Source organism: Colius striatus, chromosome 6 (genome assembly GCF_028858725.1).
Source record: "Colius striatus isolate bColStr4 chromosome 6, bColStr4.1.hap1, whole genome shotgun sequence".
In the NCBI taxonomy this organism is placed as follows: domain Eukaryota; kingdom Metazoa; phylum Chordata; class Aves; order Coliiformes; family Coliidae; genus Colius; species Colius striatus.
Genome location: NC_084764.1, coordinates 732,837 through 758,043, shown reverse-complemented (window position 1 = coordinate 758,043; position 25,207 = coordinate 732,837). Strand labels below are relative to the sequence as shown.

General features: G+C 48.5%; 1 protein-coding gene across 3 annotated transcripts in view; it reads left to right on the top strand.

The window, feature by feature from the left end:
• ACTN1 (actinin alpha 1) overlaps positions 1-25,207 on the top strand; it is a 76,240-nt gene that overhangs the window by 37,641 nt on the left and 13,392 nt on the right. For all 3 annotated transcript variants that reach the window (XM_061998799.1, XM_061998797.1, XM_061998800.1), the window contains exons 3-12: positions 1,750-1,869; positions 5,850-5,936; positions 6,462-6,549; positions 7,393-7,471; positions 13,669-13,750; positions 15,306-15,391; positions 21,378-21,470; positions 22,553-22,783; positions 23,275-23,422; positions 23,983-24,133. In XM_061998799.1, coding sequence (XP_061854783.1) covers positions 1,750-1,869; positions 5,850-5,936; positions 6,462-6,549; positions 7,393-7,471; positions 13,669-13,750; positions 15,306-15,391; positions 21,378-21,470; positions 22,553-22,783; positions 23,275-23,422; positions 23,983-24,133 — 1,165 coding nt within the window. The remainder of the gene's footprint in view (positions 1-1,749; positions 1,870-5,849; positions 5,937-6,461; positions 6,550-7,392; positions 7,472-13,668; positions 13,751-15,305; positions 15,392-21,377; positions 21,471-22,552; positions 22,784-23,274; positions 23,423-23,982; positions 24,134-25,207) is intronic.

Below are 25,207 nucleotides of genomic sequence, written 5' to 3'. Positions count from 1 at the left end.
GCTGAAACCTAAGCTCCTGCCTTCACTCTTTCTTTGTGCAAGGCTAGTTTACAGTCACATGAGCTGAAGCAAGTGGTTATTTTCTAGCTGTTTCAGCCAAAGCCGTTTGCTGACAGTTGGCAAATCTGTTATGAAATTACATGTAAAAATGTCGTTGTAAAGCTGTCACAAAACACGCTTCTGCTTTTCTTTGGGGTGACTGGTGTTATCCAAAGGGACAAAGGAAGCACCATAGTGTGACATGTACCTGAGACTAAGAGCCAGAGAGATGGTTTTAATCTGGGGATGGAGGTAGAACCCTAAATACATCTCCTTGCTTCAATTGTCAGACATCGGTGTTTCATTTTGAAAGTGAACCTGATTTGATCCTTAAACTTGAGAGCTAATGACACCAGCCCACAGGAACCACTGAACCAGTTCTAAAGGGATTTTGTTTCCAGGCTTTTTTCCTTTGTAGGGCATGGCTGTGGAGATAATCTATTTTTCTCTCTTTTAGCCTTTCCTCACTCCTTTGTGAGGAAACAAGCCACCCAGTTCTAGAATGAAAAAGAGTTCTTTATGAAGCACTTTTCTTCTTGCCCTTAAGCCTCAAATAAAGGTTTTGAGTCGGCTCACATTGACTTAAAAATTCAGGGTCAAGATATAGCAGGAGACAGAGCTGGACAGGTTCAGCTGGGTGATTACTTGCCTAGACTTGCCTGTTTGAGCTCTTTTTAATGATAACTTATTTTTCAGAGCACCAAACCCCTTTGCGTTTTGTTTGGACCTTTCTGGTATTCTGAGCTTGTGATCTTAAAGTGGCTGTTGTGTTCAGTTTTTGGTGTCGAGTGTCACAAGGGGCTCCTGATCTGCCATCTCATTATTTCTAGCAGAAGAAAAGCCTGCTTTTCTGCCCAAGGTGTAGTTTGCTTACTCTCTTTGTTGGTCTAGTGTTAGCAAAGTCTTCCAGATTTGTTCCAGTCAGGAGCTGACACTTGCCCTAAGACTCATCTCTATCAGAGATTTACCTGCTCTTACCTCAAAGCTAGGCTGCTTCCCTCTCTCTGCTTCATGATAAACATTCCAGGTGCCTGCCTCTGTGTGAGACACCACTGCATAGTGTTGCAGGGAAGGGAAATGAGTTGAGGTGACAGGCCTTACAGCTGTAACCCGCTTGCCTTGCAAGGGATTTAATTTCCTGATAGAGACATCTGTGGCCCTTCAGTGAGGAGATTAGAGAGGTAGGAGTCTGTGTCCTGTCTAGGGAAAAGAGAAGGCAAGATACAAGATCACCCTCCTGTTTGATTGTAGGGAGTTCCAAGGAGGAGAGGTTTGTGTCCTAAGCTGCGTGTTGTGAGTGAGAGGGGAGTTCCTCACCTGGCTGTGTGGGAGAAGGAGGTTTTGCCATTTCCAGGTATCATTATCTGTGGTTAGTGCCACAGAGGTTAGTTCCACTGCCTAGCTCAGTGTGGCTTTGAAGGACCTTTTCACCTCTGATACAAACCTGTTGTGGAAAGGACTTGGTGCCCACAGTTCCTCTGTTACTACATTATCTGGGATGCAACAGAGAGATACTTTTCTGTCTGTTTCTTTGTGGAGGTACTTAACAGTGAGTGTTGCTGTCCTGCATTCACTGTTGGGAAGGGATGCAGGGAGGTCTACCCTCCACCTGCCTGAGCAGGTAGAGCCACCAGCATGGGGAAACACCCACCAGGGAAGAAAAGGTTCAGAATTGTGTTCTAATATTGCTTTTTTCTCATTTCTTACCAGGTGAACGTTTGGCCAAGCCTGAGAGAGGCAAAATGCGAGTACACAAAATATCCAACGTGAACAAGGCCTTGGATTTCATTGCCAGCAAAGGAGTCAAGCTAGTATCTATTGGAGCAGAAGGTAAAGACACCAACTGATTGGTCTGGGCACAAGCTGTGCTTAGCTGTTGCCTTTCTCTCACAGCTCTGTATTATTTCCCTTTGCGCCTCCTTAGCTTGTTGTAGAGCTGCTGGGAAAGATTCCCTGTTGCTGTAGGATAATCCCATGGGTCAAAGCCAAGAGCAGTCACCAGCACAGATCAAGGACCCCACAGGCTTCAATTTTCAGGGCTTCCAGGCTTCCTGTTGTGCACCCCAGAATACTGGGAGCTCTGTCTGGAAGCCTGTGTGTCGCTGTGGAGAGACCCTTGTGGGATGCTCTCAAGCTGAACCTGCAGGTCATGCAGGCAGCAGGCACTTGGGTGGCATTTTTGTCTTGTCAGCAACAGTGATAGGTAGTTTGCAGACTTGTCACCTGAGACCCAGAAGAGCTCATAGGTTAGTAAGATATTTTGCTCTTTTATAAACCCGAACAACTTGTCATGTGGATTGTGTTTTCATGGCACTTGTTTTCCCCTGCTCTGGACCTGTGTGTGAGTCCTGCCTATGGACTCATGCTGTCACTGTTGCTGTGGAGACACTCTGCTTCTGTCATATATCTAGGTTTGTCTTCACAGTGACCACAGAAAATGAGAGAGGTTTGCTATCTCCATCTTACAGATGGAAATGTGTGGTTTCTCCAGGGAAACTTGATGACAGGGGCAGGAAATGAGCCCATGATATGGTTCTGGATGAGTGTTCCTCCTCTGGGAGAGTCATGGGGCTGCAGGGCTGAGCACTGCCTGCTCTCAGCTCAGGAGGTCAGAGCAGTGTTGGTGTGGATTAAAAAACAGCCCTCAGAGAGAATTCCAAGGAGACTCTCAGGTTGATTAAGCCTTGTGAAACCTTGTGTTTAATCAGGGTTAAAGACAGCATAGTGGTTTTGTGGCATTTATCTCACATTTCATCAAACAAAGATCCCTGTTTGTTGTCTCCAAGTGCAACTGTGTCCCAGTGAGGGAGAACCAAAATCGAGGAGGACTTCCTACACAAATGAGGAGGACATATTCCATATTAAATGAATGGTGAACTAAGCAAATAAAAGCAGCAATGAGGGTTAGGAGCTGCTTTTTTACAACCGTCATTGACTGTTACAAAGTCAAGGTGATTCTAAACATCTTTGTTAGCCAGAGTCCATAGGATCAAAGCAGTTGTGGCACAGAGCAAATCTGGGTAAGTCTGGATCAAGGAAGACTCTAGCCTGGTGCAGCTTCCCAACGGTTTTTCATCTGCTTTTAAATCTCACTGACATCTGACACCTTAGGAGCCTTCTCTTGCTGTAATGGATTCCATACTGCTGTCAAATGCTTCTGGGATTTACCAGACCGAACAGGTCAAGTATGTGACCCTGAGACAGTTTTATTTGCGCCTCTAATCTGCATAGAAAATTGCTGCTTGCTCAGACATATGTAGTGTAGTTCAGTGTAAAAGCGACTTTGAATTTGTTGTTCCCTGTTCTCGCCTGTACGAGTGAAAGTAGAAATAGAGCCTAGAGGTTTCAACAGTTGTGGAAGCTCCATCTAGGCAAAGCAGCTACTGAAGCACCAGGCAGAGCCAGCCTCAGCTGAGAGTGGCAGTGAGTGCCACAGCATTATGTTTGTCGCAGTGTCCTGCCTGCTGACAGGGAGCAAGGTGAGATGTACATCCCCATCCACAGTGCCAGCCATCTGTCCTAGCTCTGCCTGGGCCATCGTTAGCCGTAGCTTCCTGAAGACAGGGGTACAGATGCTTGTCCTGCTTTATTTGGCTTTTGTTAAGGTAAACAAAATGCAGGCCGGCCTTTATTTTATGTCTCCAATTCAAAGACCAGTTGTTCATCCTCTGCAACTCCTTCTCTCCCTGGAGTGACCAGAGGCTCAGCTCTCATGGGCAACTCAGAGGCTTCTGTAGCATCGATTCTGCTTCTAGCTACCCAGGCCAGGGTAGAAAAGTAAGCTTAATCAGTTTTGCATAACATGAGTTCATGCATTTAAAAAAGGCAGTGGCATTTTAAAAGCCACATCTATGTAGCCAGCCAGTCCTGCAGCTAATGAGTGAATATTTGTCTGGCCCTTAATTGAGTGTCAGATGGATGGGAGTGCTGTAGTTTTGGCATATCTCACTCACGGTATTTGGTGTAGTAATGGGAGCTGGTGGAAGCATAACTCACTGGTGCAAAACATTTCCTTCCAGTGGATGCAGATGTCTCACCAGCTTCAGCCAGCAACTGATCCACCCCCAAGATGAATGTAAATCACATTAATTACATGTCCTTTCTGCTGCTGTTCAGACAGCAGCTGCTGGTGTGGAGGAAGTGCAGACAATGCTCGCAGGGGTCTTGCCAAGGAAGAGCACTTGGAAGGCAGAGTCAGGCAGAAGATGCTGTCTGATTGTCAGCCTGTTAATATGTGAAGTGCTCTTGTGTTCCTGAGCCGTACTTGTGCCATCAGGAACAAACGTTGGATTCTTCTGGCTTTGTAGTGTTACGTTCAACTTCTTAACAATTCCTATGGAGCTTCTTTCTCTTCACTGCCAGGAAGCAGAAGGCTTCATGCAAACCTGCTTTGCAGCTGTGTATTTCCCTTTTTATTTCCTGGCCATATTCCACTGTATTAGAAAAGAGACTGGCAGCAGCTGAAGGGCACTGAAAAGGATCTTAAAGGGAAAGGAGGTTGGTGCTGGAGAATATGGGAGTGGAAAAGCAGTGAGTGAGGGCCAGAGAGCATATGGCCTTTCTGATCAGGCTGTCTGACTTGGTAAACAGGTTGCCAAGAGAAATTTTTTAGCTCTAGAAATTAAAAACACTCTCCAGCTTCTAACAAATAACAACAGTTATGTCAACTCTGTTTAACAAGAAAACAAAAGGACCAAGGATGCTGTGGTTGGTTAAATCTGTATCCTGGGATGGATCACTCACTACTCTCACTGACATCAGTGCCTGCTTGGTGGATGGTGGGTTTAGCTCTCTGTCAAGAAAAAGTAAAATGATATGTAGATTAGAACTGGTGGAAATATTCTGGGCTTCTTCCAGAGCAGCTTTGCTTTGGTGCAAAGCTAAGGAAGAATTAGACATGGCAGCAGGGAGCACAAGTCTTCCTTTTTAAATGAGGCGTGCAGTGAAGAGGGCGGGAGGAGAAGAGATGCTTTCCCAGAGATGCTTTCCACTTTAACTTCACCAGCTAAGCTTATAAAACTGGAATCTGAGAACGTGACCAGAGCATTGTGCTGAGTTCTAATGCCACATTAGCAACTTAATGCCATTTGGTTTTATGGAAGTATCTTGACCTTTATCTCCAGTTGAAATCCATGGAACGGCAATATTAATTACCTGTTTCAGCTCACAGCTTGATTTATTAGTGTTCATAAAGCATTTTCAACATGAAAGTATTGCCATCAGATTTGATCTAGTCTATTAAAATAAAGAGCTCGATTTAGTTTCAGATCCTCCTGCCAACTGCTGTGGTTTTTACAAGCTTTGGGGATTTTTGCTTTCTGAAAAGCCCCACAAAGATCTATCACAAGAGCAAAACAAGCTAAGAACACAGATGCTTTCTTTTATAGTTAGATACAGTATCTTGGGTGCTTGTGACAACAGCAAGGAGCTAAGTTGATTGTAGTGCTTTATTGGAGGGTCAAGAATGCAAAAGGTGAGGAATTGAACATATTTGCCATCACACGACATTTTCTTACATTAACCTGGCAGCCAACCTCCTGACCCCAAAATACCTGTAGAAATAATTCATTTGTGAGAAAACTGTCAGCAGGGAAACACTTGTTGGGGTTTTTTTCATGCCTGCACCAATGACTGTAGTTCTTTTGTACTGATGCCCCTCCAAGATGTCTGTGGGTACTCTTTTAATAAGATAGGATTGGACACAGGAGTTTACTGCAGTAGAACAAGGTGATGTGTGGTCTTCTCTGGCTTTTAGATCTGTACATCTCTGATGCAAGTATATCTCTTCCTTTTTTTTTTTTCCCCCACAGAAATTGTGGATGGGAATGTTAAAATGACTCTTGGAATGATCTGGACCATCATCCTTCGTTTTGCCATTCAGGATATCTCAGTTGAAGGTAAATCTTACTTCTTTCCAACCACTGTTCAACAATGAGGAACTGGAGTGACCAAATGGCTTTGCCACTTAAAAGGCCCAGACTGTGTTCTTAGGTGTGTTGCAGGAAGATCCCAGGGAGCTGCTCTGCCAAGCTGCCCTGTCATCTCACTGATGTTTCTGTCCAGGCTCAGCTATACTGAGAAGAGTTTTTCACATCCTCTTCTTTTAAGAGAATTTTAAGGATCAAAAGGATGGCTAAGCCTGAAAGCCAGCTTTGATTTTGGAATGTATTGCATTTCTTGCAGGCTGCTTCAGGGACTAGCACTGATGAAAATGGGCTATCTCCTTAGCAAAGTAATAGTAACAGAACTGTCCCAGCAGACTCTCCCAAACAAGGAATTTTCTGTCAAGTGAAATCGAATGAAGCAGAATTCAATACAATCTCGACCAAAAAGGAGTCAGTCCTTGTTGTACGGCATGTGTTCCAGAGACTCCTGCTTGCACAGAAAATGAGTTAATTGGTGTGTTTTCTGCCTTTCTCTAGAGACATCTGCTAAAGAAGGACTTTTGTTATGGTGTCAGAGGAAGACAGCCCCCTACAAAAATGTAAACATCCAGAACTTCCATATCAGGTGGGTTACAGGCAGGGACTTGGCTTTGCATTCTGTGTTATCTTCATATGTCTCTTGGAATAGTCAATAACGTTCCTGACAGACCGCCCGAGGCAGTGCAGATGCACGGTACACAGTAACAGTGTAGTCCAGAGAGACACCTAAGGAGTTCAAGGCAGAGGTTATAGGAGGATCCAAGTACCTGCAGTCCAATTCCTCATTATGGTTACAGTTGCTTCTTTTGTAAAGCTCTTCAGAGCGTGAAGTCCTCTGAGAGCAGCTTGTGTGACACGGGCTAAGCAAAACAGCTTTTGCTGCTGAAAACTCACAATGCTTTCAGAGACACGAAATAAAGGCTGCACCAGAAACTTCACAGTATGGCAGAGCTGGGAAGGGATAAGAGGTTTACTTGCTCTGCTCTTAATATTTCTAAATGAGCAGATGTTGCAGTGAAGATTGTGCATAATAGTGTTTTTCCCAGCACATCTTGGAGAGCTGTATGAACCATTTAAAGCACTTAAAAAAAAAAGCTTAAGTGCCATCCATGCTAGACAGTGCTATAGAGGAGCTAGCTACAGGTATCTGCCTTTTCCCTTAGGAATGCATTATTTCCTTGCATGCTCCACAGGACGTGCACAGAGAACTGGCGAAAATGAGATGGCAATGCAAAGGGCAATCCTAATCAGAGTGGGTTTTCGTAAGGATTGAAGGGAACCTGTATTGCAGCCTCATGCAGGTACCAGACTCTTTCCCAGCACTTAGAGAGGCACTGTTAGCTAGAGAGGTAACCAGGAGTTGTGCTGCTGTGTCCATGCCTCCCCTCGTGCCTGTGTCACTGCTCACTGTGCCCTCTGTCTCTCGCAGCTGGAAGGATGGCCTCGGCTTCTGCGCCTTAATCCACAGACACCGTCCAGAGCTCATCGACTACGGGAAGCTACGGAAGGTACAACTCCATTCCTTTGTCAGACCAGATGCTTAGCTCTTTCCTTGGAAGTAAAAAGGGACAAGAATTAGCTTGATAAACATAATTGGAGAGCTTCAGCACAAGCTGGCAGTTGCAAGACTGGGGGGAAGGAAGGAGGGATGAATCAGTACATTCAGGCATCTTACTGAAGCGTGAACTTAATGAGCTTCCTGCTTGACTTTCCCTGCTTTCAGACTGCCTTGTATGAAAGCCACGTGTCCCAGTCTCAGCTGATGAGCAAAAGCTGGTGAATTCAGTAACACCAAATGTGAGACTAGTTCTGTGCTAATGTCACAGACTAGCGACTCAAATCAGACTTCGTGTCTCTGTGGATGGTTGGACAGAGACTGGTTACCTGGTGTTCAAGTGCAAAAGCTCACTGAGGGCTCTGTGTTCCCTCACTGGGTGTTGGTCATGTGCTTCCACATCTAGCTGCTCCAAAGTTTGCTTCCTGGGTACCTTGGAAACAAGATCACAAAGTGGATGATGAGAATAAGCATTCAGTGGTTTGTGCTGCCAGCAGTATCTTGACCCCACAGGGCAATGGAAGAGCAGGCTGGGTGCTCATCCTACTGCCATCCCTGCAGCCTGCTAAGATCTGGTTTCACTCTGTCTCTATATGTGTGCAGTGAAATGTCACCAAGAGCATAATTCTGTGTTGGTGCTGGAGCTAACAGACAAATATGTTGACCATCTGATCAGGCTGATCCACAGGCTGGGAGTTATAAAGGGCGTTGTGTGCTCAGTATGAGCTGGGGAAGTGCAAAAAGACCTGTCACAGATAGACCTGGACTCGAGGATGGCTGTGCAAATGGACAGGGCATTAATCAAATTAGTGGCATCCTTGAGGCAGTGAACTTTACAATGCCTGATCTGCTTTGCAGTAACCTTTCAGATCTTTACTGTCTTGCAGAGTGAGAGTCAACTATATTATCTGATTGGTTTTAGTGTCTGGAGTCAGCACATGATGAATAAACAGTGAGGAGAGACTGTACTTGTTTATGTAAACAGTAGCAATAAAAAGAGGGAATTATTAGAGCTACATTTTCGGTGCTTGATCTTGGGGAAATAAAAGCAGCTAAGCAATGTGCATCTGTCAAATCCAGCTGGGTAAATGCTATAGTGCTCTCCACAGTTATCAACAAAGCCCTGAGCCAATCCCAAGCAAAAGGAGAGAGAGGGAAAGAAAGTTATTTGGTCATATTGTCTGCAGGCTCTTTAAGGTAAAAGAGAGGGTGGTTGTCCTAGCCAAAAGCAATATAGACAGGAAAGGATTTATTTGTCCTCCATGGAGTAAGGTTAAAGGGAACTAACATCTTTTGTTCTCCACTTGCCTTTGATCCCATCCTTCACCATGTTCCCTCTGCCCTCCTGCAGTCTTCTGACTGCATTCTGTATCATTTTTATTGTTGTTCTGCCTCAGTTACTCTAAAAAGGCATCAGATTAAATGCATGTTTGAAAACTCTTCCACAGCTGAAATCTTGAGCAAACAGCTGGGAAGAACTTAGCTGAGAGCCTTTAGCTCTGGCAGTTGATGTGAGCTGAATGGGAAGTTGCCTTTTTTATGCTAGATCTTTGAAACATGTTTGTAAAATGTGTAAACATGGCACCTTCCAAAGCATAGTATTTGCCTGGGCTATTTCTGTCACTTGTTTCCTTTGTCACTTCTTTCTCCTCCCTTCAGCTCAATTCAACTGATTGCTGCCCTTCTCCTTGGAGCCTACTTCCCCCTCTCCCCTTTCCTTTAAAAACAAGCAAACCCCAACATTTTGAATCGTCCCTGGCTCTGCAGGAGATTTATCTTGCAGAGAAAAACATAAGAAAGGCTGCTGGGAAGCAGCCATCACAGTGGAGAGTAGATGAGAGGTCCACCTCCAGATCTCTTCCAGCTCTCTGGAGTGATGAATGACATCAGTTGTGTGTGCCTGTGGCAATGTTGTGTGTGTGTGTTTCTGTATACACAGACACACAGATGTGCCTGTGCCATTGGCAGTGGATGTTAGCTCTTCTTCCCAAAAGTCGGGAACTCCTTTTGTCAGCACAGTTCTGTACTGAGTTTGTGTTCCCAGATGTTTTTCCTAGTCTAGCTACATTCGTGGAGCAAGCACAATTCCTTTCTGCCTGCCTGCACTCACTGCCTAGCTGAAGTTGCTTGTATAGCCTAGACCCCAAAAGAAAAGGTGCAAGCCTGCCCAGCTTGGTGTCAGTGATTCCCTGACACCACAGCTGCTTATTTGGTCAGATGGTTTCTATTCCATGCAGGTCTGTCTGCTGTTGTTCGTCTCACTGTAGACGGGACCTTGAGATTCAGCTCATGGTCTGCATTTGAGAGACATGCAGAAGATGGGATTTCCCTTCCTCCTTTTACTCCTGACTGTAGCTGACCTGTGAGCCACATCTAAAGCCTTTGTATCAAGCACAATGATTGGCTGGTGGCTCAGACACCCCCTCATATAACACAGTCCATATAGAAGCCTGGTCTGTGTGCTGCCACGTTGGGTGCATCTATTACAGCTATTCCTGAAAACATGGGTTGTACCAGTTGGGTTTCTTTCATGGCATCTTCAGCTCTGGCATGTGTAGTAATTGCTTGCTTGTTCTCAATTTTCCTCCCCCTCCATCTCCTTTCCTGATTGCTAGTTAATAGAATGGGGTTTTTTTAATGTCACACTGTAATAATTGCCATGGAAACCTTGTGTGCTTGCAAGATTTGGAAATAGCTGCAGGAGCAGAGAAGACTCCTCCTGTGAGTTAGGATTGTGGTGAAAAAAGAGGAGCCATGGTAGTCTTGAGACAGCAAAAGCAGAGAATGTGCCAGGTGTGCATCTGTTTAGGGCAGGTTTGCTGTCTGCCACTGCTAAAATCGTGCAACTCCTCCACAGGAAAACTACAGCTTTCCTTGTGGTTGGCCCAGATAGAACCTGACAAGTTACTGCTCCTCTTCATGTCTCTGCCATTTCTGTGCTCATGTAAGCAGAGTGGGGACTGAGACACCTCTGCAGAACCTCATCTGGTCAGTGCTCTTCTGGGCTGTCTGCTTCTGAGAATCAGAGAATGGTAGGGGATTAGAAGGGTCCTCTAGAGCTTCTCCAGCCCAAGCCCCTGCTAAAGCAGGTTCCCTTTGATCAGGGGGCACAGGAACGTGTCCAGGTGGGTTTGGGAACCTCAAGAGAAGGAGCCTCCACACCCTCCCTGGGCAGCCTGGGCCAGGCTCCCTCCCCTCAGCACCAAGCAATGTTTTCCTTGTTTTTAAGTAGAACATTTTGTGTCCTGGCTTATGTCCATTGCCCCTGGTACTGTCTCAGGGACAGGTGACTTGGCTTTCCTTTGCTCTGCTGCCTTTAGGCCCCTGGAGTGTGCTGCAGCCCTGGTGCTGCAGTGATGCACTGCAAGGCCTGGACCTGCCAAGCCAGTCTTTGTTACTTTATTCCTTTTCAAGGGATTAACTTAAATAGGTGATTTGAAATAATGTTTAGCTTGTGCACAATGGGATGGAACTCAACGTTACAGAGTTTGGAGGAATTTCATCAGGTTTGAGACCCTGTTGTAGTCTTAAGACGCGTCCCCAGAGAGACCTTGCAGGTTTCATAGAGAAGCATCACCTTTATGATGAGCGGCTCCACTGCCCATGAGGGGTGAAGCTTTTTCTACAGGGTCTTGCTCAGGTTTAGCTCTCTGCTCATGCTGGAGCTGGTCTTTAGCCCTATCTTTAGCTTTGTTCCTCAAGGGGCTATGTGATCACTCATCTTTCTTACATATGAAGTAGAAGCATACTGGCTTCATCCAAGTGTGTCTCCAGTTTCCCACAAGTCAAGACTTCCAGCCCTTCCTTTGGGAGTGCCCAAGCCCAGTAATTTTCCCATCAGGAAACCTCTCCCAATTTCCAGCTTAAATTTTCTTTTTAACCTTTGGCAATGCTGCTTCTGGTGGTGTTACTTGCAAACTGATAGGAAAGCTGTGTGCAGTGAGTTTGCTCCTCCCTTTCCTCCAGGAGAGGCTGACAGATCCTCAGGCAGCTGCTTCAGCTGGGTCAGTTGTTAGCACTGAACACTGGCAGGGTGTTGGCAGTGCCATGGTGCTCACAGTCAGCACAGGCTGGACTCTGGTACACAGCCGTGACTTTTCTACAGAAGTAGAAAAAGGCACATGGTCAAGGGGAAAACTGGCAAGGGAGCTGCCACTTGGCATTTCTGGGTGCTCCTGCTCTTGAGTGAAAGAAAAGCTGTTACTTTCCCTTCCTGAATGGAGCTGAGGCCCTGTGTACACATCATGAACAGCGTGTGTTAAATACCAGCTAGTCCTACCTCTTCAAAGAGGCCTTGTGGTTACACTTTGGGTTCACAGAGGTCTCTCCACAGCAGGCACAGGAGATGACAAGTAGGCTGAAGTTGAACTGGTACTAGCCTCAAAGTCCGTGGCATAGGAGGGTTCCTTGTGGCTGGAGGATAGTAAAACCCCCCTGCCTGCGCTGCTGCTGAGCTCTGAAGAGGTGGATATAGATATACCTGATGTAGTCACCATTGAAAATGTACTATATAGGGTTAAGGTACTGTTTGTCACAGAGATGGGAGCTGTTGCCATGTGTGACAGCTGCTAGTTTCATCACAGGATGCCTGTGCAAGGTTGACTCGCTCAATACTGACCAGCAGGTGAATGTGGGTCACTGGTTGTGTCTGTTTTAGTGGCCTCAGCGTGTGACTTACTTTGGTAGGTGAAAGGTTGCTGTCTACTGCAGACGCTGACCCGAAGCAGTATGATGCTGATATGGGATGCCAGCCTGTTATATGCATTAATTCCTAGGGAAGTGCTGCAGGAAACTGCTTTTCAGAGCAACTCCGTTTCCCAGCTTCACCAAGGCTGTAATCTGAGGGCTACATAATAACCAGTGCCATAAAGGAACTTTCCATCATGCCCCTATCCTGTCTGCCCAAGCCTGCCTAGCTTCATCTTTCATGCTGGGTGGATTCAAAGGAAATTGCCTGTTTGATTAGAGTGCAGGCACAGCTTAATCTTCCAAGCCAATGCAATAAGCAAAGGCACATGATCACCAATAGAAAGGAAACGGAGCATGGATGCGACTCTAGAAAGGCAGTGAAGTAATTATGCTCCTGATTGCCTAATGTTTAAGGTGGGTCTCAGTGTAAGTGGCACAAATGACAATATGGAGTGTATCACCCCATCCTTCCTCTCTCCAAAGACAATGAGCAGACAAGGTGACTAAACACAGTTTAGGCACAGCCTTTCCTCCAGCAGAAGCCTCCTGTCTCAGCTGGAGAAACTGGTTGTACAAATGTTTGTCACCCATGAAGTGGATCGATCCTTCAGGATCAGTGTATCAAGGATCTGCAGCAATACAGGGTCTCCTGTGGGTGTCTTGTTGCTGGTGGTTATGTCTGAATGCTGGAAGCACTTGCAGAGGTCTTTCATTTCCAGTGGCATCTGTGTTTCACGTTCTGTTGTGTGGCTCTTTGATATCTACTTACCTTTGAGGTGTGATAAGTCACATTTAACTTTGTTTAGGGTTTGATTACTGTGTGTTGATGTTTGTGGCTGAAGTGCATCCTGCCACAGCAGCAGGTTTGTCATGTAGAGAGGAATGGAGGCGCACTGAGCAGCGACAAGTCCTGTGCAGCACCTGGGAAGAAAGGCAAAACATGTGCTTTTTATATCTTTTGTTTTGTGGGGATTTGTTACAATATTTCTCTTCCTCCCACTCAACTGGTGTTCAACAAACTGTACAGTAAGGACAGCAACCCTTGCAGACGTTGTTGCTATTCTGGTACTGCTTAGATGTGACAGATCCACTGCTCTGCAGCTCTTTAAAACGGGAACTGCAGATTTAATACGGGCAGGAGATCTAAAAGGGAGATCTGGCTGTTCACTCTCAGTGTGGTGGGAACCTCATTTGAGTTAAAACTAGGTTCAGGAGAAAATTGATTATCCCTTCATGTTGCAAGTGCGTGGATCTTGTGTGAATTATCCTATCATGAGTCTCCAGGCTCTGCTTTCAAAAGGAATCTCATTATTTCATCCTGCCGCATGAGGATCCACACGTAACGTTGTCTGGATGGCACAGTTACCTGAACCAAACCAAGCACAGTAGCTCTGCTTGGAGAGAAGTGCTCTGTACCTTGTTACAATTGATGCTGATGCTCTGCCTCTGTTTCTTTCCCAGGATGATCCTCTCACTAACCTAAACACAGCTTTTGATGTGGCCGAGAAATATCTGGATATTCCCAAGATGCTGGATGCTGAAGGTAAAGTAGAACCCGGTGGCTTGTCACTTGCTTTTCCTCGAGGAATTTCTCACTTCTTCTAGGTGGACTTGTACAGTAATTCAGTAACCTCTGAATGCTCCCTCCATCACCACATGTGCTGCAAGTGTAGGGAAGGAGTGGCACTGGAATAACGAATCACCTGTTCTGCCGCCCTCTTCCTGCTGTGCCCCTCGGTCTGGTGTGGAGATCTTAACCCGGGGTTGGCACACCGGGCAGAGATGAGTAACACCTGGCTGTGTCTGCTGCAGACTCAAGTGTTCTGTTTCAAGAATTAGGCCTAATGCTGGGTTATGTATGATGTAAGTCTGCACTCTTTTTGCTCCAGAGTTGATTTTCTGGGCTCTTTCTGATGTTGCTGGTGATGTTCCTTTTGGAGGCGTGATATTGGTGTTATAAACTGCTGCTTCCTCACTATTCGGAAGCATTGGGCACGAAGATCCTTCACTCACTGGGCCTGGAGGCCAAGGCAGAGATCCATGTTGTTTAGGGGTGCTTTTGCCTACTGACTGTTTCCCTGAGGCCACTGGGAAAGCGAGGATTACTTTTCAGAGCCTTGTCAGGACCAGCTTGGCACCAGACTGTAACTCTGGAGTACAAACGACAGCCTGAAATAGTTCACTGGTTGTTGGCTGTTTGCCTGAAACCAGCTGGTTTCAGTGGGAGAAGCTGTATTTCAGGCTTGGTTTGGACAGGAGAAGCAGTTAAAGGCTTTTGTAGAATAAGAGAGTGAGAGGAGCAAGGGGGAAAGGTGGAGCTAAGACAGCTGAACCTGGTGAACCTGTATTTGGGTGACCAGGACGTTCGTATTCTTAGGTAGCATCCCATCCCCAGTCTTGCTTTCTCTGCATTCCTCGTGCTGAGGTCATACAAAGCCTGAGGTTGCTGGAGTAGGCTCCAGTGCTTCCTGGCATTCTGTAGGAAATACAGCCACCTCCAAAATAAGTGGATGTAGCTTCAGATCTCTGCAAAGCTAGCAGTGATGAAGAGGGCCCCTTGCAGGAGCTCCTGTTGTTCTTTCCCGTTCACTCTCCTCCCTCACAGAGTGGAGCTAACGTGCACCCTCTGCGCCGTTAATTCTCATCTCTGGAGGTGTTGAATTTCCCCTGAAACTGGTGAAAGGGCCTTTTGAAATACAAGCCAACATTGTGTTGAAGTGGAGGATGGAGGCATGGAAAGGAAGGGAGATAAAACATCCTTCCTGAATAGGTGCATGGAGGAATGACAGTGTAGCATGTCTACAAAAGGCACGTTTGGATTGATTAAACTCACCATTCCCAGCAGTGCTCTCAGGATGGAGAAGTGCTGTGGCACAAGACACGCTGACAAACGGCTGCAGTAGCCAGGCCAGGAGGGGAACCAGGAGCATGATCCTGGCTTCTGAGAGAGACACATCTTCTGGGGAGTGCTGGGAAGCCCTGTGGAGTTGCTGTGACAAGCGTATGCCCCAGCAAGCCTCCTGGACAGTCGTGGTTCTCCTCCTTTGCTTTCCTCCCGTCACTTGATTATGCTCTTAACGTGAGGTTTTTTTTGACAGACATTGTTGGAACTGCCCGTCCTGACGAGAAAGCCATCATGACCTATGTTTCTAGCTTCTACCACGCCTTCTCAGGAGCCCAGAAGGTATCACAGGATTCCAAGCTCCCTCCACAGAGCACACCTGGTGCCGTTGCTAATGTCCAGACCTTTTTTTTTTCTCTCTCTCTCTCCTCTCTAGCTACGGGCATCTTTATTATTATGTTCTTGGTAGAGTTGGCTGTTGGTTCAAAGTGGTGCCCCAGATATAATATGTGGGGCAAGGGAGCCAGGAGTCGTATTCCCCTGTAGTCAGTTGTCGTTCCAATGACACTTCCACAGCACTTTGGCACACACACACGAACCGGAGGGACTGGGTAGCGCTGCCTTCTCCGTCTGCCTTCCCAACTGCCGCTCTGACAGCCGAGGGCCTGCACCCCCGTTCCTGGGAGGTCTGAGCTGGGGTGATGGGCTCACAAAGGTGTGGAGCAGCACAGAGCAGCAGTGCTCAGCGGCACACTGCAGCCTGCTCCCCTGCAAACAATGCTCGTATCTGTTAGCTTTTTCAAAGATGGAGCAACAGACACGACTGAGTGCTTTTATGAAGGGTTCAGTGAATACCCAAAGCTTGGCCTCTTACCTTACATATGCTACAGGTCCTCACACCCTTGCTTCAAGGTCTGAACCTGCTGCTTTCTCAAGTTATGCCACAAATTGAGCCACAGTTCACCTGGGGCTTACAAAGCACGTCCAGCGAGTCTGTCCATGGTGGCTGTGCAAACAGAGCATTGCTTGCCGTGACCGAGCTGCCCGGCTCCGTTCCTGTGTTGGTTTTTTACCCCTTTTCTCACCCACCACGCTGGAAATCGGGCACTTGAGTCCTCGCTGTGTGTGGCTTGGCCATTTCCCTGCTGGTAACGGAGTCACTTCAGGAAAACGTTTTGTGGGTGCAGCCTGGTAGCGGTGTGTTCCGCAGAGCGAGCGGCCGCGGAGCACAGCACGTCCCGCCTGGGCACAGGAGGGCTCTCAGCTCCAGCTCCAGACAGGCCTTGAGCACAGGCATCCAAACCCCCAACAACCCGTGGGCATCCTTCGGTGGCCAGGAAGGCGCAAGGCCTGGGCGTGGGAGGAAGGGAGGGAGGAGTGCCGCTTTGAGCCAGGAGCCAACGCTGCTAGCCACCTTCTGATCCCAGCTCTCCGCATGGAAATCTGTTTGGCCTGTCCTGCGTGCATGGTGGGAAGTTTTCTGCCCCTCTCTCACGCCACCCATGACTGTTTTGTTTTATTCTGTGTGCTGCTTCTTACTTTATCCTTTCAACCTCTTTTCCTTCTCTGCACAGATATTATAGGCACGCTAAGGCCGGATGAGAAGGCCATAATGACCTATGTCTCATGTTACTACCACGCCTTCTCAGGGGCGCAGAAGGTGAGACTTTACCGCTACCGACCCCCTCCCCTGCTTGCCCTGCCCACGGCTCCTCTGCACCGAGGGACGCTCCGGAGCGGCCCCGAGCAGGGCTCTGCAGGGAGGCCAAGGCATGCAGCGATACAAAGTCCCGTCAGGCAGGCCTGAGCTGCTCTTTGCCTCCAGTTTCACACCCCAGCGGTGGAGAAAGCATCTCGTAAGGCCATCACTTTCAAGTGAGCCGCTGTCTGCTCTGACAGAGACAGCACCCTTCCAGTGGCTAGTGGGCATCATCCTGGCCAGGCCTCCAGGAGAACCACAGCCAAGTCAGCCTACTCCAGGAAGCCACAGCCTGTCCTTGAGTTGCCATCCTGCCTTCCCCACTCAGCCCCTGCTAGGGCAGTGGCCTCTCCCTAGGCCGAGTCATCTGTGTGCTGCTTATGTAGCACCTTGGAGCTCCAGCCACAGAGTCCGTCCCTGCCAGGAACTTTCCCAAACTCTGATGCTTCTCCATTCTTTGCTTCTTCCTGGTCGTTCTCCTCTGTTTCCCAAACCACCTAAATGCTTTATTTCTCTTTGCTTTGCCCATTTCCATCATTTCAGTCCTTCTTCTGCTTCCTCTTTAAAGTCTCTTTGCCTGGCACTGGGACTTGTGTCCTCAGGGGAACCAGTCACAGGTTGCCTTTGGGCAAACTTCCTTCCAAAGAGCAGTTTCCCTGCAGTCCTTTGAACAGAGGAAGAAGGTCCATCCTTTCATCCCGTGGCATAGCCTGGCTGGGCTGCAGCCTTTCCACAAGATCACTGCTAATTCCAGAGTGTAGTCTTTGGAACAATAAAATCCAAAGTTGAGGACTGCATTCTTCACGTTCAAACAGATGTGAGATCTCCCTCTTTCCCCCAGACACAGCTTCCTTCTCTCAATAGGCCTTTTCTGTTCAAGACACAGTCCCTGTGTTGCCCAGCTCCAGGAGGAGTCCGTCTCTCGTGCCAGTCAACCTTCTGGCCAGAGCATCGACGCAGATACCTTGTTGGTGCTGGCTTTCAGAGGGCACACGCAGACAGTAGTTTCCAGGGAGCAGCTCTTTATTTCAAGCTTTTTGTTCTCTGTGTTGTTTTTCACATCAGTTGGGCGATGCTGTCCTGTTTCCACAGGGCTGGGAAGGCATCCCGCAGCAGTGCAGTCAGACTTGCCCGTTTGGCGGGACTTTTCTGCTCTTTGAACAGTCTGAAACTCTTTAGGCCAGGCTGCAAGCTCTGGCCAGCTGATACTTGCCCAGGAAGACTGTAGTCTCAGAACTCATGCCAGCCTGGTAATGAGGCCTGCTGTTTGCCAGCTGCCCCTGAGGGACTGGTCCATGCTGTCAGCTTAACCTGAACAGTTCCAGATTGAGGAAAGTGCAAACCACAATGTGAGGAGGGTTGTGGCCTGCTGCAGAGGCAGCTGTGCCCCTCACCGGTCCCCTCCTCTTCTCCCTGCACTCATTCCAGGATCTGGAAACCTGCTCAGCGGGTCCCATGCTCTCTCTCATCAGCAGTTTAGGTGGATGATAGGGCTCCTGGGATAACTGAAAAAGCCTTTTACTGCCTCAGGACCTGAAACAAGTAGCTGGGGCAAGAACTACAGATGGAGCTTCCTAGTTATTAAAGCTTCAATCCCATGTAGTCTAACTGGCTTACAGGGAAGATTAGAGATCTAATCATTTATTAACTTTTTAGCAGTCCTGATGGTCCAGGAACTCGACCATGCCCTGGCAGGAGGGACACAGCTCCTTTGTGGGGCTGCCCTAGCCGTACCTTAGCCAGCTGCTGAGTGACATTGATTCGAACCCCTGGGCAAATGCAAAGTGGTTAGTGAGTACAAGCCCCAGCCCAGACTGTGATGTGTTTCTGCCTCATGCATGGTTAGGTGACTTACTGTGATATCGCTCCATTTCTCATTCAGATTTTTCATTACTGCCACCAGTCCTGAAGGGGAAGGTCCCACGAGCCGCTTTCTGCTTCTTTCACTCTCTTATCCTGAGCCTTTGAAGGTACAGGGTCCCCAGCCTGACATGTGTGTGTAGATGGCTGCTTTTTCTTTATGCCATTTCTTTTTATATATATCTATATTTGTAGGTATACTTGCTTTGGTTGGTTTGCTTGTTTTCTAACTGCTTCTGACTTTCACACTAAATGCATGCAACTACTGGTCAGCTTAACGTTTTGTAACTTTGGTTTCTGGGGTGACAAACGTCTAACAAATGTCTTACCGTTTCATTAAGAGGTTGTGTTTGGCTTACAGTATTCTGGAGTGGGCCTCTGAGGCCAGAGGACAGCGACAGGCAGGCACCTTCCCCACACAGCACACTGTGGGAATGCCTTCCTCAGCAAAGAGACATAGAGCTAGAGAGGCAGCATGAAAGTGTTTCACCGAGGTTGCCATCACCAGAGATCAGCAGTGTGGGAGGGTTCTGTGGAGAGTACCTGGAAGCAGTGGGGGCCTTTTGCCCTACCTTGCTCTCTGCAAGCCAGTGTAACGTTTTGCTTTTGATATTAGTGGTGATAGTAGCCACAGATCCTTCCCTGCTGCTGCAGCAGCAGCACGCTGTTGCACAGAGGGGTCTGGAGTAGGCAAGTACCATTGGGAAGCAACTACTGGTAAGGAAGAGAAAGCCTCTGTGCTTCAGCCATTGGGATAATGCAAAAAATGTCACAATTGCTGACATCCAGAGGGCTTTTGTGTTTGGACAGGTGTTCAACACGTAGACATAACATATTAAACACCTTGGGCAGCTGGGGGAAATCTGTGATTGGATACATGGAAATAGGCCTCTGCAAAGTGAGGTGCGCCCTGCACAGCTGGCTGCTGCCGCAGTGGGCTCCTGGGGTGTAAAAAGGAGAAGTAGTGTGCAGGGATCTTCTCTCCTGGGATGACTGAGACGAGCATTTGGCAGCACCAGTTCCCTGCAGTCACTGGGCACGTCATGGTAGGGCATGGCAGTGTCTTCCGGACACACTGTTTAGTCCCACGTCGATAAAGTTTTCTCTGGATGTCAAACCCCACTCCATTAAAGCACAGAGCGTAGTTAGAACACATCGATGCACAAGCTTTCTTAACTGTAACCATTACTAGCACTTGCTGCAGGTTTGGGGTTTTAACAAGAAATTGTTGTTTCTCCTGCACAGGTCCCTCTGTGTTTTAAATGTATGTGTTTCTGCTAGCTGGCTCACTTTAGTGAAGGGACAGATGACTGAGTATATGTTTTTACGGCTTCTTACCAATGAATAAGCTTGCCAGATCCCCTGGGACCTTAGCAACCCATACATCACTGTGTAGCCTGTGCCTTTATTACTCCTCTTGCTGCCTCGCATCTGCTGCAGAAGTTAGAGGATTTTTCTCAGATGGCCTTGGACATTGAATAAACAGATAATAAAAGGCCTTTTCAAATTAGAAAAAGGTTGACACTTGCCAGCTATAAGCTCAGCAGAACTTCTTTTGGCATCCATCCTACACATGGTTTAAAGGCAGGACATAGCATTCACAACTGGTCTGTTGTAGCGCTGGCAAGTTGCCCTCTGCTCTCCATCTCTACTTTGCCTCTGTAAGGAGGACTCCACAGGGGTCCTGTGTGTAGCTGTAGCAGCTTCCCCAGGCACCAGTGACAGCTGGCACCCATCACAGGGGCACATCCTCCAGGGTTTTGTGGCGTGGCACCTACCGTGATAATGCTGAAGGGAGCTGCTGCCCACAGGTACGTGGTGTGCAAGCACCTGCCTGCTGTACATTCCCCGTGCCACACACAAGCAGGGCACTCCAGGGCAGACTGGCTGCTCCTGAGCTCATAGCTGGGATTTTTCTGATCCTTGCTTTGTACTGTTTCATGTTTTAACGTGTTCAGCTCCCTGCTGAGAGAACAAGGTTGTGGTCCCGCAATGAAGGAAAAACCCCATCAAAACCCAAGTAGGAACAACAGGCTCTTTTTTTTTGGTGAGGCTTGTTTGGGGACAGTAAACAGAAACATTACCCAGAGAGGGAAAAAATCCTCTTCTCAGCTGGATCACAAGACCCTGAATACATGGTAGGTGTCATGCAGCAAGATGCTGGAGGAGGTGGCCCTGTAGTGAGTGCCAGAAATACAGGGAAAGCTGGAGCACAGCTCTGCTGGGCAGAATTCAAGGTTAACAGGAGTATCTACCACTTTGTCTTCCAAGCAAAATCAGGAACTCCCCAAAGTCCAGTCGATGAATTAGCTCTGTGTAGGCAGTTCTTTCTTAGGGTGAAAGCACGTAGAGTCTCACCAGCTTGATAGCAGTTACTCAGTTGCAGCTGTGAATGCTGGTGAGGCGAGGGGAGATGGTGGCAGAAAGCCTCTGTCTCTGAAAAGAGACAGCCAAGGTCTCTCTGGTAGGAGGCAAAAAACAGGGCCCTTTTGTAGGAGCAGCTTCAGGAAAGGGTGAGAGGAGCAGAGCAGAGAATTCTGAAGGAGTGTGTTCACCTGAGAAGGGAGAAATGGATGGTTACAGAGGGTGAGGCAGAGAGCGCAGGGGTCAGGACAGGTGTTTCCTAGCACAGCCAGGCTGCTAGAGCCAAGCATAGCAGACTTTCCCCGCAGGTATGTAGCAGGAAGCTGGGCTGCAAGCTTTGCTGCGGGTTTGGGGTTTGGTGGGCTTTTTCACACCTTCCCTTTGTGTTTTTCTTGTCTCGGCCAGGCGGAGACGGCAGCGAATCGCATCTGCAAGGTGCTGGCAGTCAACCAGGAGAATGAACAGCTCATGGAAGACTATGAAAAGCTGGCCAGTGATGTAGGTGTCTGTGGTGGTGTCTGGGTGGTGGCATGTGGAAAGGAATTGCATTTAACTCTGATAGGTGATCACAGGGACTGCTGATGGACCACATTGCCCTGGGGAAAGTCTTGTTTCTCTCCTTCTAGCTTGAGAAGAGATTGAACTTACCTTTAAGGCAAGAGCAATGTGCTTTACAATGGAAAGATCCCAAGGGGCAGCTTCGAGTGTCACAGGTTATTAAGAGCAGCCACAGAAATGCTAGAATTAAAGGAAATTCAGTCTGGTTTCACTTGTGTTCCTTAGGACTGTACAGCTTCCTACCAGCTTCCATACAAATTCTGTGCTGCACAAGTCAGGAATTGGGTCAGAGAGCTGAGGCTGGGTAATTGAGGAAAGAAATATGCATTTGCTGATGGAATGAATCTGTGTAAGAGACAAGCTGGAGGCTGCTTTGGTTAACCAAGAAGGCTGTCAGAATGACAGCTGTGAAGCTGCAGAAGTGACCAAACGTGAACTGGGGTGTGTTTGTGGAGGACAGATGTGAGGTGAGGATGCACAACAGCAGGGTTGACAGCCCATGAGCCTGGTGTGACAAGCACAGGACAGTACTCCACTCACACTATGCTCTGCCCATTGCTTTAGCATTTTGCCAGCTCCTCAGATACCTTTGCTAAGGAAGGCCATCCAAGGAGCAACACAGAAGCTTGGATGGGAAAAGTAACTGGAGGCAAGAAATTGATTTCTCCTATCAGACCCTTCTGGAGATAATGACTTACAGCATCCTTTAGTTATTCAACAACTCATAGCTTTAGTGTAATCTGGGGACATAGTTTGGTCCTGATTGTGTGAAAGCTATGCCTCAAGCATATTGGATTGGCAGTGCTGCAGCAAGCAGTGCTACAGAGGGTGGTGGGGAGCAGGCTGCTCGTTACAAACAAGAGCACCTCTGAAAAAGCTGGCAAGCTTTTCCTTACAAGCTCTGCTGGTGGCAGAACCCTTCCGACAGCAAACATAAAGGTAAACGGTCCCCAGCGAGATCAGAGCAGCAGCTGTGATTTCAACACAATTGTCAGCTGAAGGCTTGTCTTTGCTGCTTGCAGCTGCTGGAGTGGATCCGTCGCACCATCCCCTGGCTGGAGAACAGGGCCCCAGAGAACACCATGCAGGCCATGCAGCAGAAGCTGGAGGACTTCCGCGACTACCGCCGCCTGCACAAGCCCCCCAAGGTCCAGGAGAAGTGCCAACTTGAGATCAATTTCAACACCTTGCAGACCAAGCTGCGGCTCAGCAACAGGCCAGCCTTCATGCCTTCAGAAGGGAAAATGGTCTCGGTGAGTGGGGGAAGTTGCTTGCATGTGCTCCAACCATGCCTCAAGAATGAGGCTCCTTGTCTGCCCATGGGTGGCTGAGCGTGCCTCACCTTCAGGGTGAGCAGCTGTTCTGTGGTAGGAACCCGACAGAATAGAGTTCAGTGAGGCCATAATGAGAGACGGTGAAGTGATTGTTGCTTCCCTGTACCTGAAGGAGCCCAAGGCTCTGAGGAGATGTCTGGGTGCCTCTTATTTTTGTTCTATTTGAAAAATGGTTGTGCTTTGTTAAAGGCTCACGTGGGGAAGTGTTTCAAGAGAGACTCTGGTGCAGGCAGGAATATCCTGACACTACTAGTCCTGCTTAAGTCTGGCATTTCGTCATCTCGACCTGTCTGCACAACCCGACCTCCAGTGCCTCCAACCAGCTGGAGTCGTGTAGCTCACGGGCACTAACGCCAACATACATCTTCCCTCCAGTCTTGTAACCTGCCTGTTCTTATGTTGCTGTCTAGGATATAAACAATGCCTGGGGTGGCCTAGAGCAGGCTGAGAAGGGCTATGAGGAGTGGTTGTTGAATGAGATCCGGAGGCTAGAGCGGCTGGATCACCTGGCAGAGAAGTTCCGGCAGAAGGCATCCATTCATGAGTCCTGGACAGATGGTAATGCCAACCTATGTGCTCCCTGTTGCCTGACACAGCCCTGTCTGTTACGTAGGGAGAAGGAGATGGGTGGTGGTTAGGTCTTTCTGTGACAGATTCCCCTTGAGAGCTAGACTAAGTTATTTTGTTAGAGAATGCATGAAAATCAGCTTGATCTCTGTTCTGTGACATCAGGCAGCCACGTTGGCATTCCCTGACTGTTGCAAAGGGAGAACATTGGATATTAAAGAGCTACAGAGCAGAGGAAAAGTGACTGTACAGTAGATGCTACAGTTGGCGTTTAGAGGACCAGCATAACCCAGTTTACACATCCTGACACAAGTCCGGTATCAGCTGTGACAGTGCTGGCCTGAGCTGCAGTGTGTGCCCTTGGCGAACTTGCGGCCTGCGGTTTGGAAGTGAAGATTGTGGCTCCAGGCCAGCACACAGGAGAGCAGCCTCGGGCTGGAGTGGGGCAGATGCCCTTGGGAGGGCCTGCGGGGCTGCCTGGGTGTCAGGGAGCGGCTTGGGGGGCGCTGGGGCCTGCCCTTCATTCTGCTGTCCTCTGGCTCCCTCCCCAGGTAAGGAAGCGATGCTGCAGCAGAAGGATTACGAAACTGCCACCCTCTCGGAGATCAAGGCGCTGCTGAAGAAACACGAGGCCTTTGAGAGCGACCTGGCCGCGCACCAGGACCGTGTGGAGCAGATCGCTGCCATTGCTCAGGAGCTCAAGTACGGCACGGGCACACGGCCCTGCTCGCCAGACACGGGGCCTTCAGCGGCTCTGCCCTCTGCAGAGCCTGAAACAGGCGCCAGGCAGAGAGGCTGGGAAGCCACCGTGTCTCCTAACAGTAGCCAGGAGACTGCTCCCCAATATCTGCCAGAAAACAAAGGAGCAGTGGGTGCTGATGAGGGGGCAGCACAATTACATCCCCAGGCCAGGTTTCCGTCCTGTTCCAGGCTGTTGTGTTGCTGAGAACCCTGTCCTAGAGAGTCTGCCCTGCCCCTGGCGCCTCTGAGGTGTCAGAGCTGAAACGCTGTCGCGCTTTTCCAGGAGCAGAAAGCAGCAGCAAGGGACAGGAGGCTTCCAGTGTGCTCTCGTAGCAAAAACATCCTTATCCTGGCAGGAAAAAACTTGCGGATGCTTCAGCGCATCGTGGCCTCAGCTGCCACCCTGGGCCCTTGGTCCCAGGAGTACTGCCCTGTATGGACTCCAGTTGGCACTTACCTCCAGGGCATCCCCACAGCAGCTCAGCTTGCTCCCTGCTTCCCCAGGCACGGAAACCCTCACCTCCACTCCTGTTCCTGGGGTGATGAGTGGTTATCCAGAGAAATGGGAGCTCCTCAGGGAAGGGAGGCTGATTGCTTGGGATAGCAGGCAGGTGAAGAGCTGCCTCTGCAGCACAGGGACAGATATTTTGAAACCCTGGGTGGTTTTTGGCAAAAGCAGTTGGAACAACTTGACTTGGACTTTGTTTCCTAGTTTAAAAATACTTCTGTATCACGCTGGCCTGCCTGGAGTTGGTGTCTGGGCTCAGATGAGTGCTCTTGGGCTGAAGGACTGCTTTTTGTCTAAAAAATCATGATTATTGCATCAAGATCACTATCTCCTTTAACAACACAGGTTCAGAGAATTGCTCCCTTGGCCACTGGGGGGAATTGACCTTGGAACAGGAGCAGGGTTCAGGGCAATCCTCCCTGTCAGTAAGATTAACACTGAGGCTGACTAGTCAGCCAGCATTAGCTGATCTGCCACTCCCAAAGCAGATGCTACACGACAGCCAAAGCAGCTGCAGCTCTAAGAGC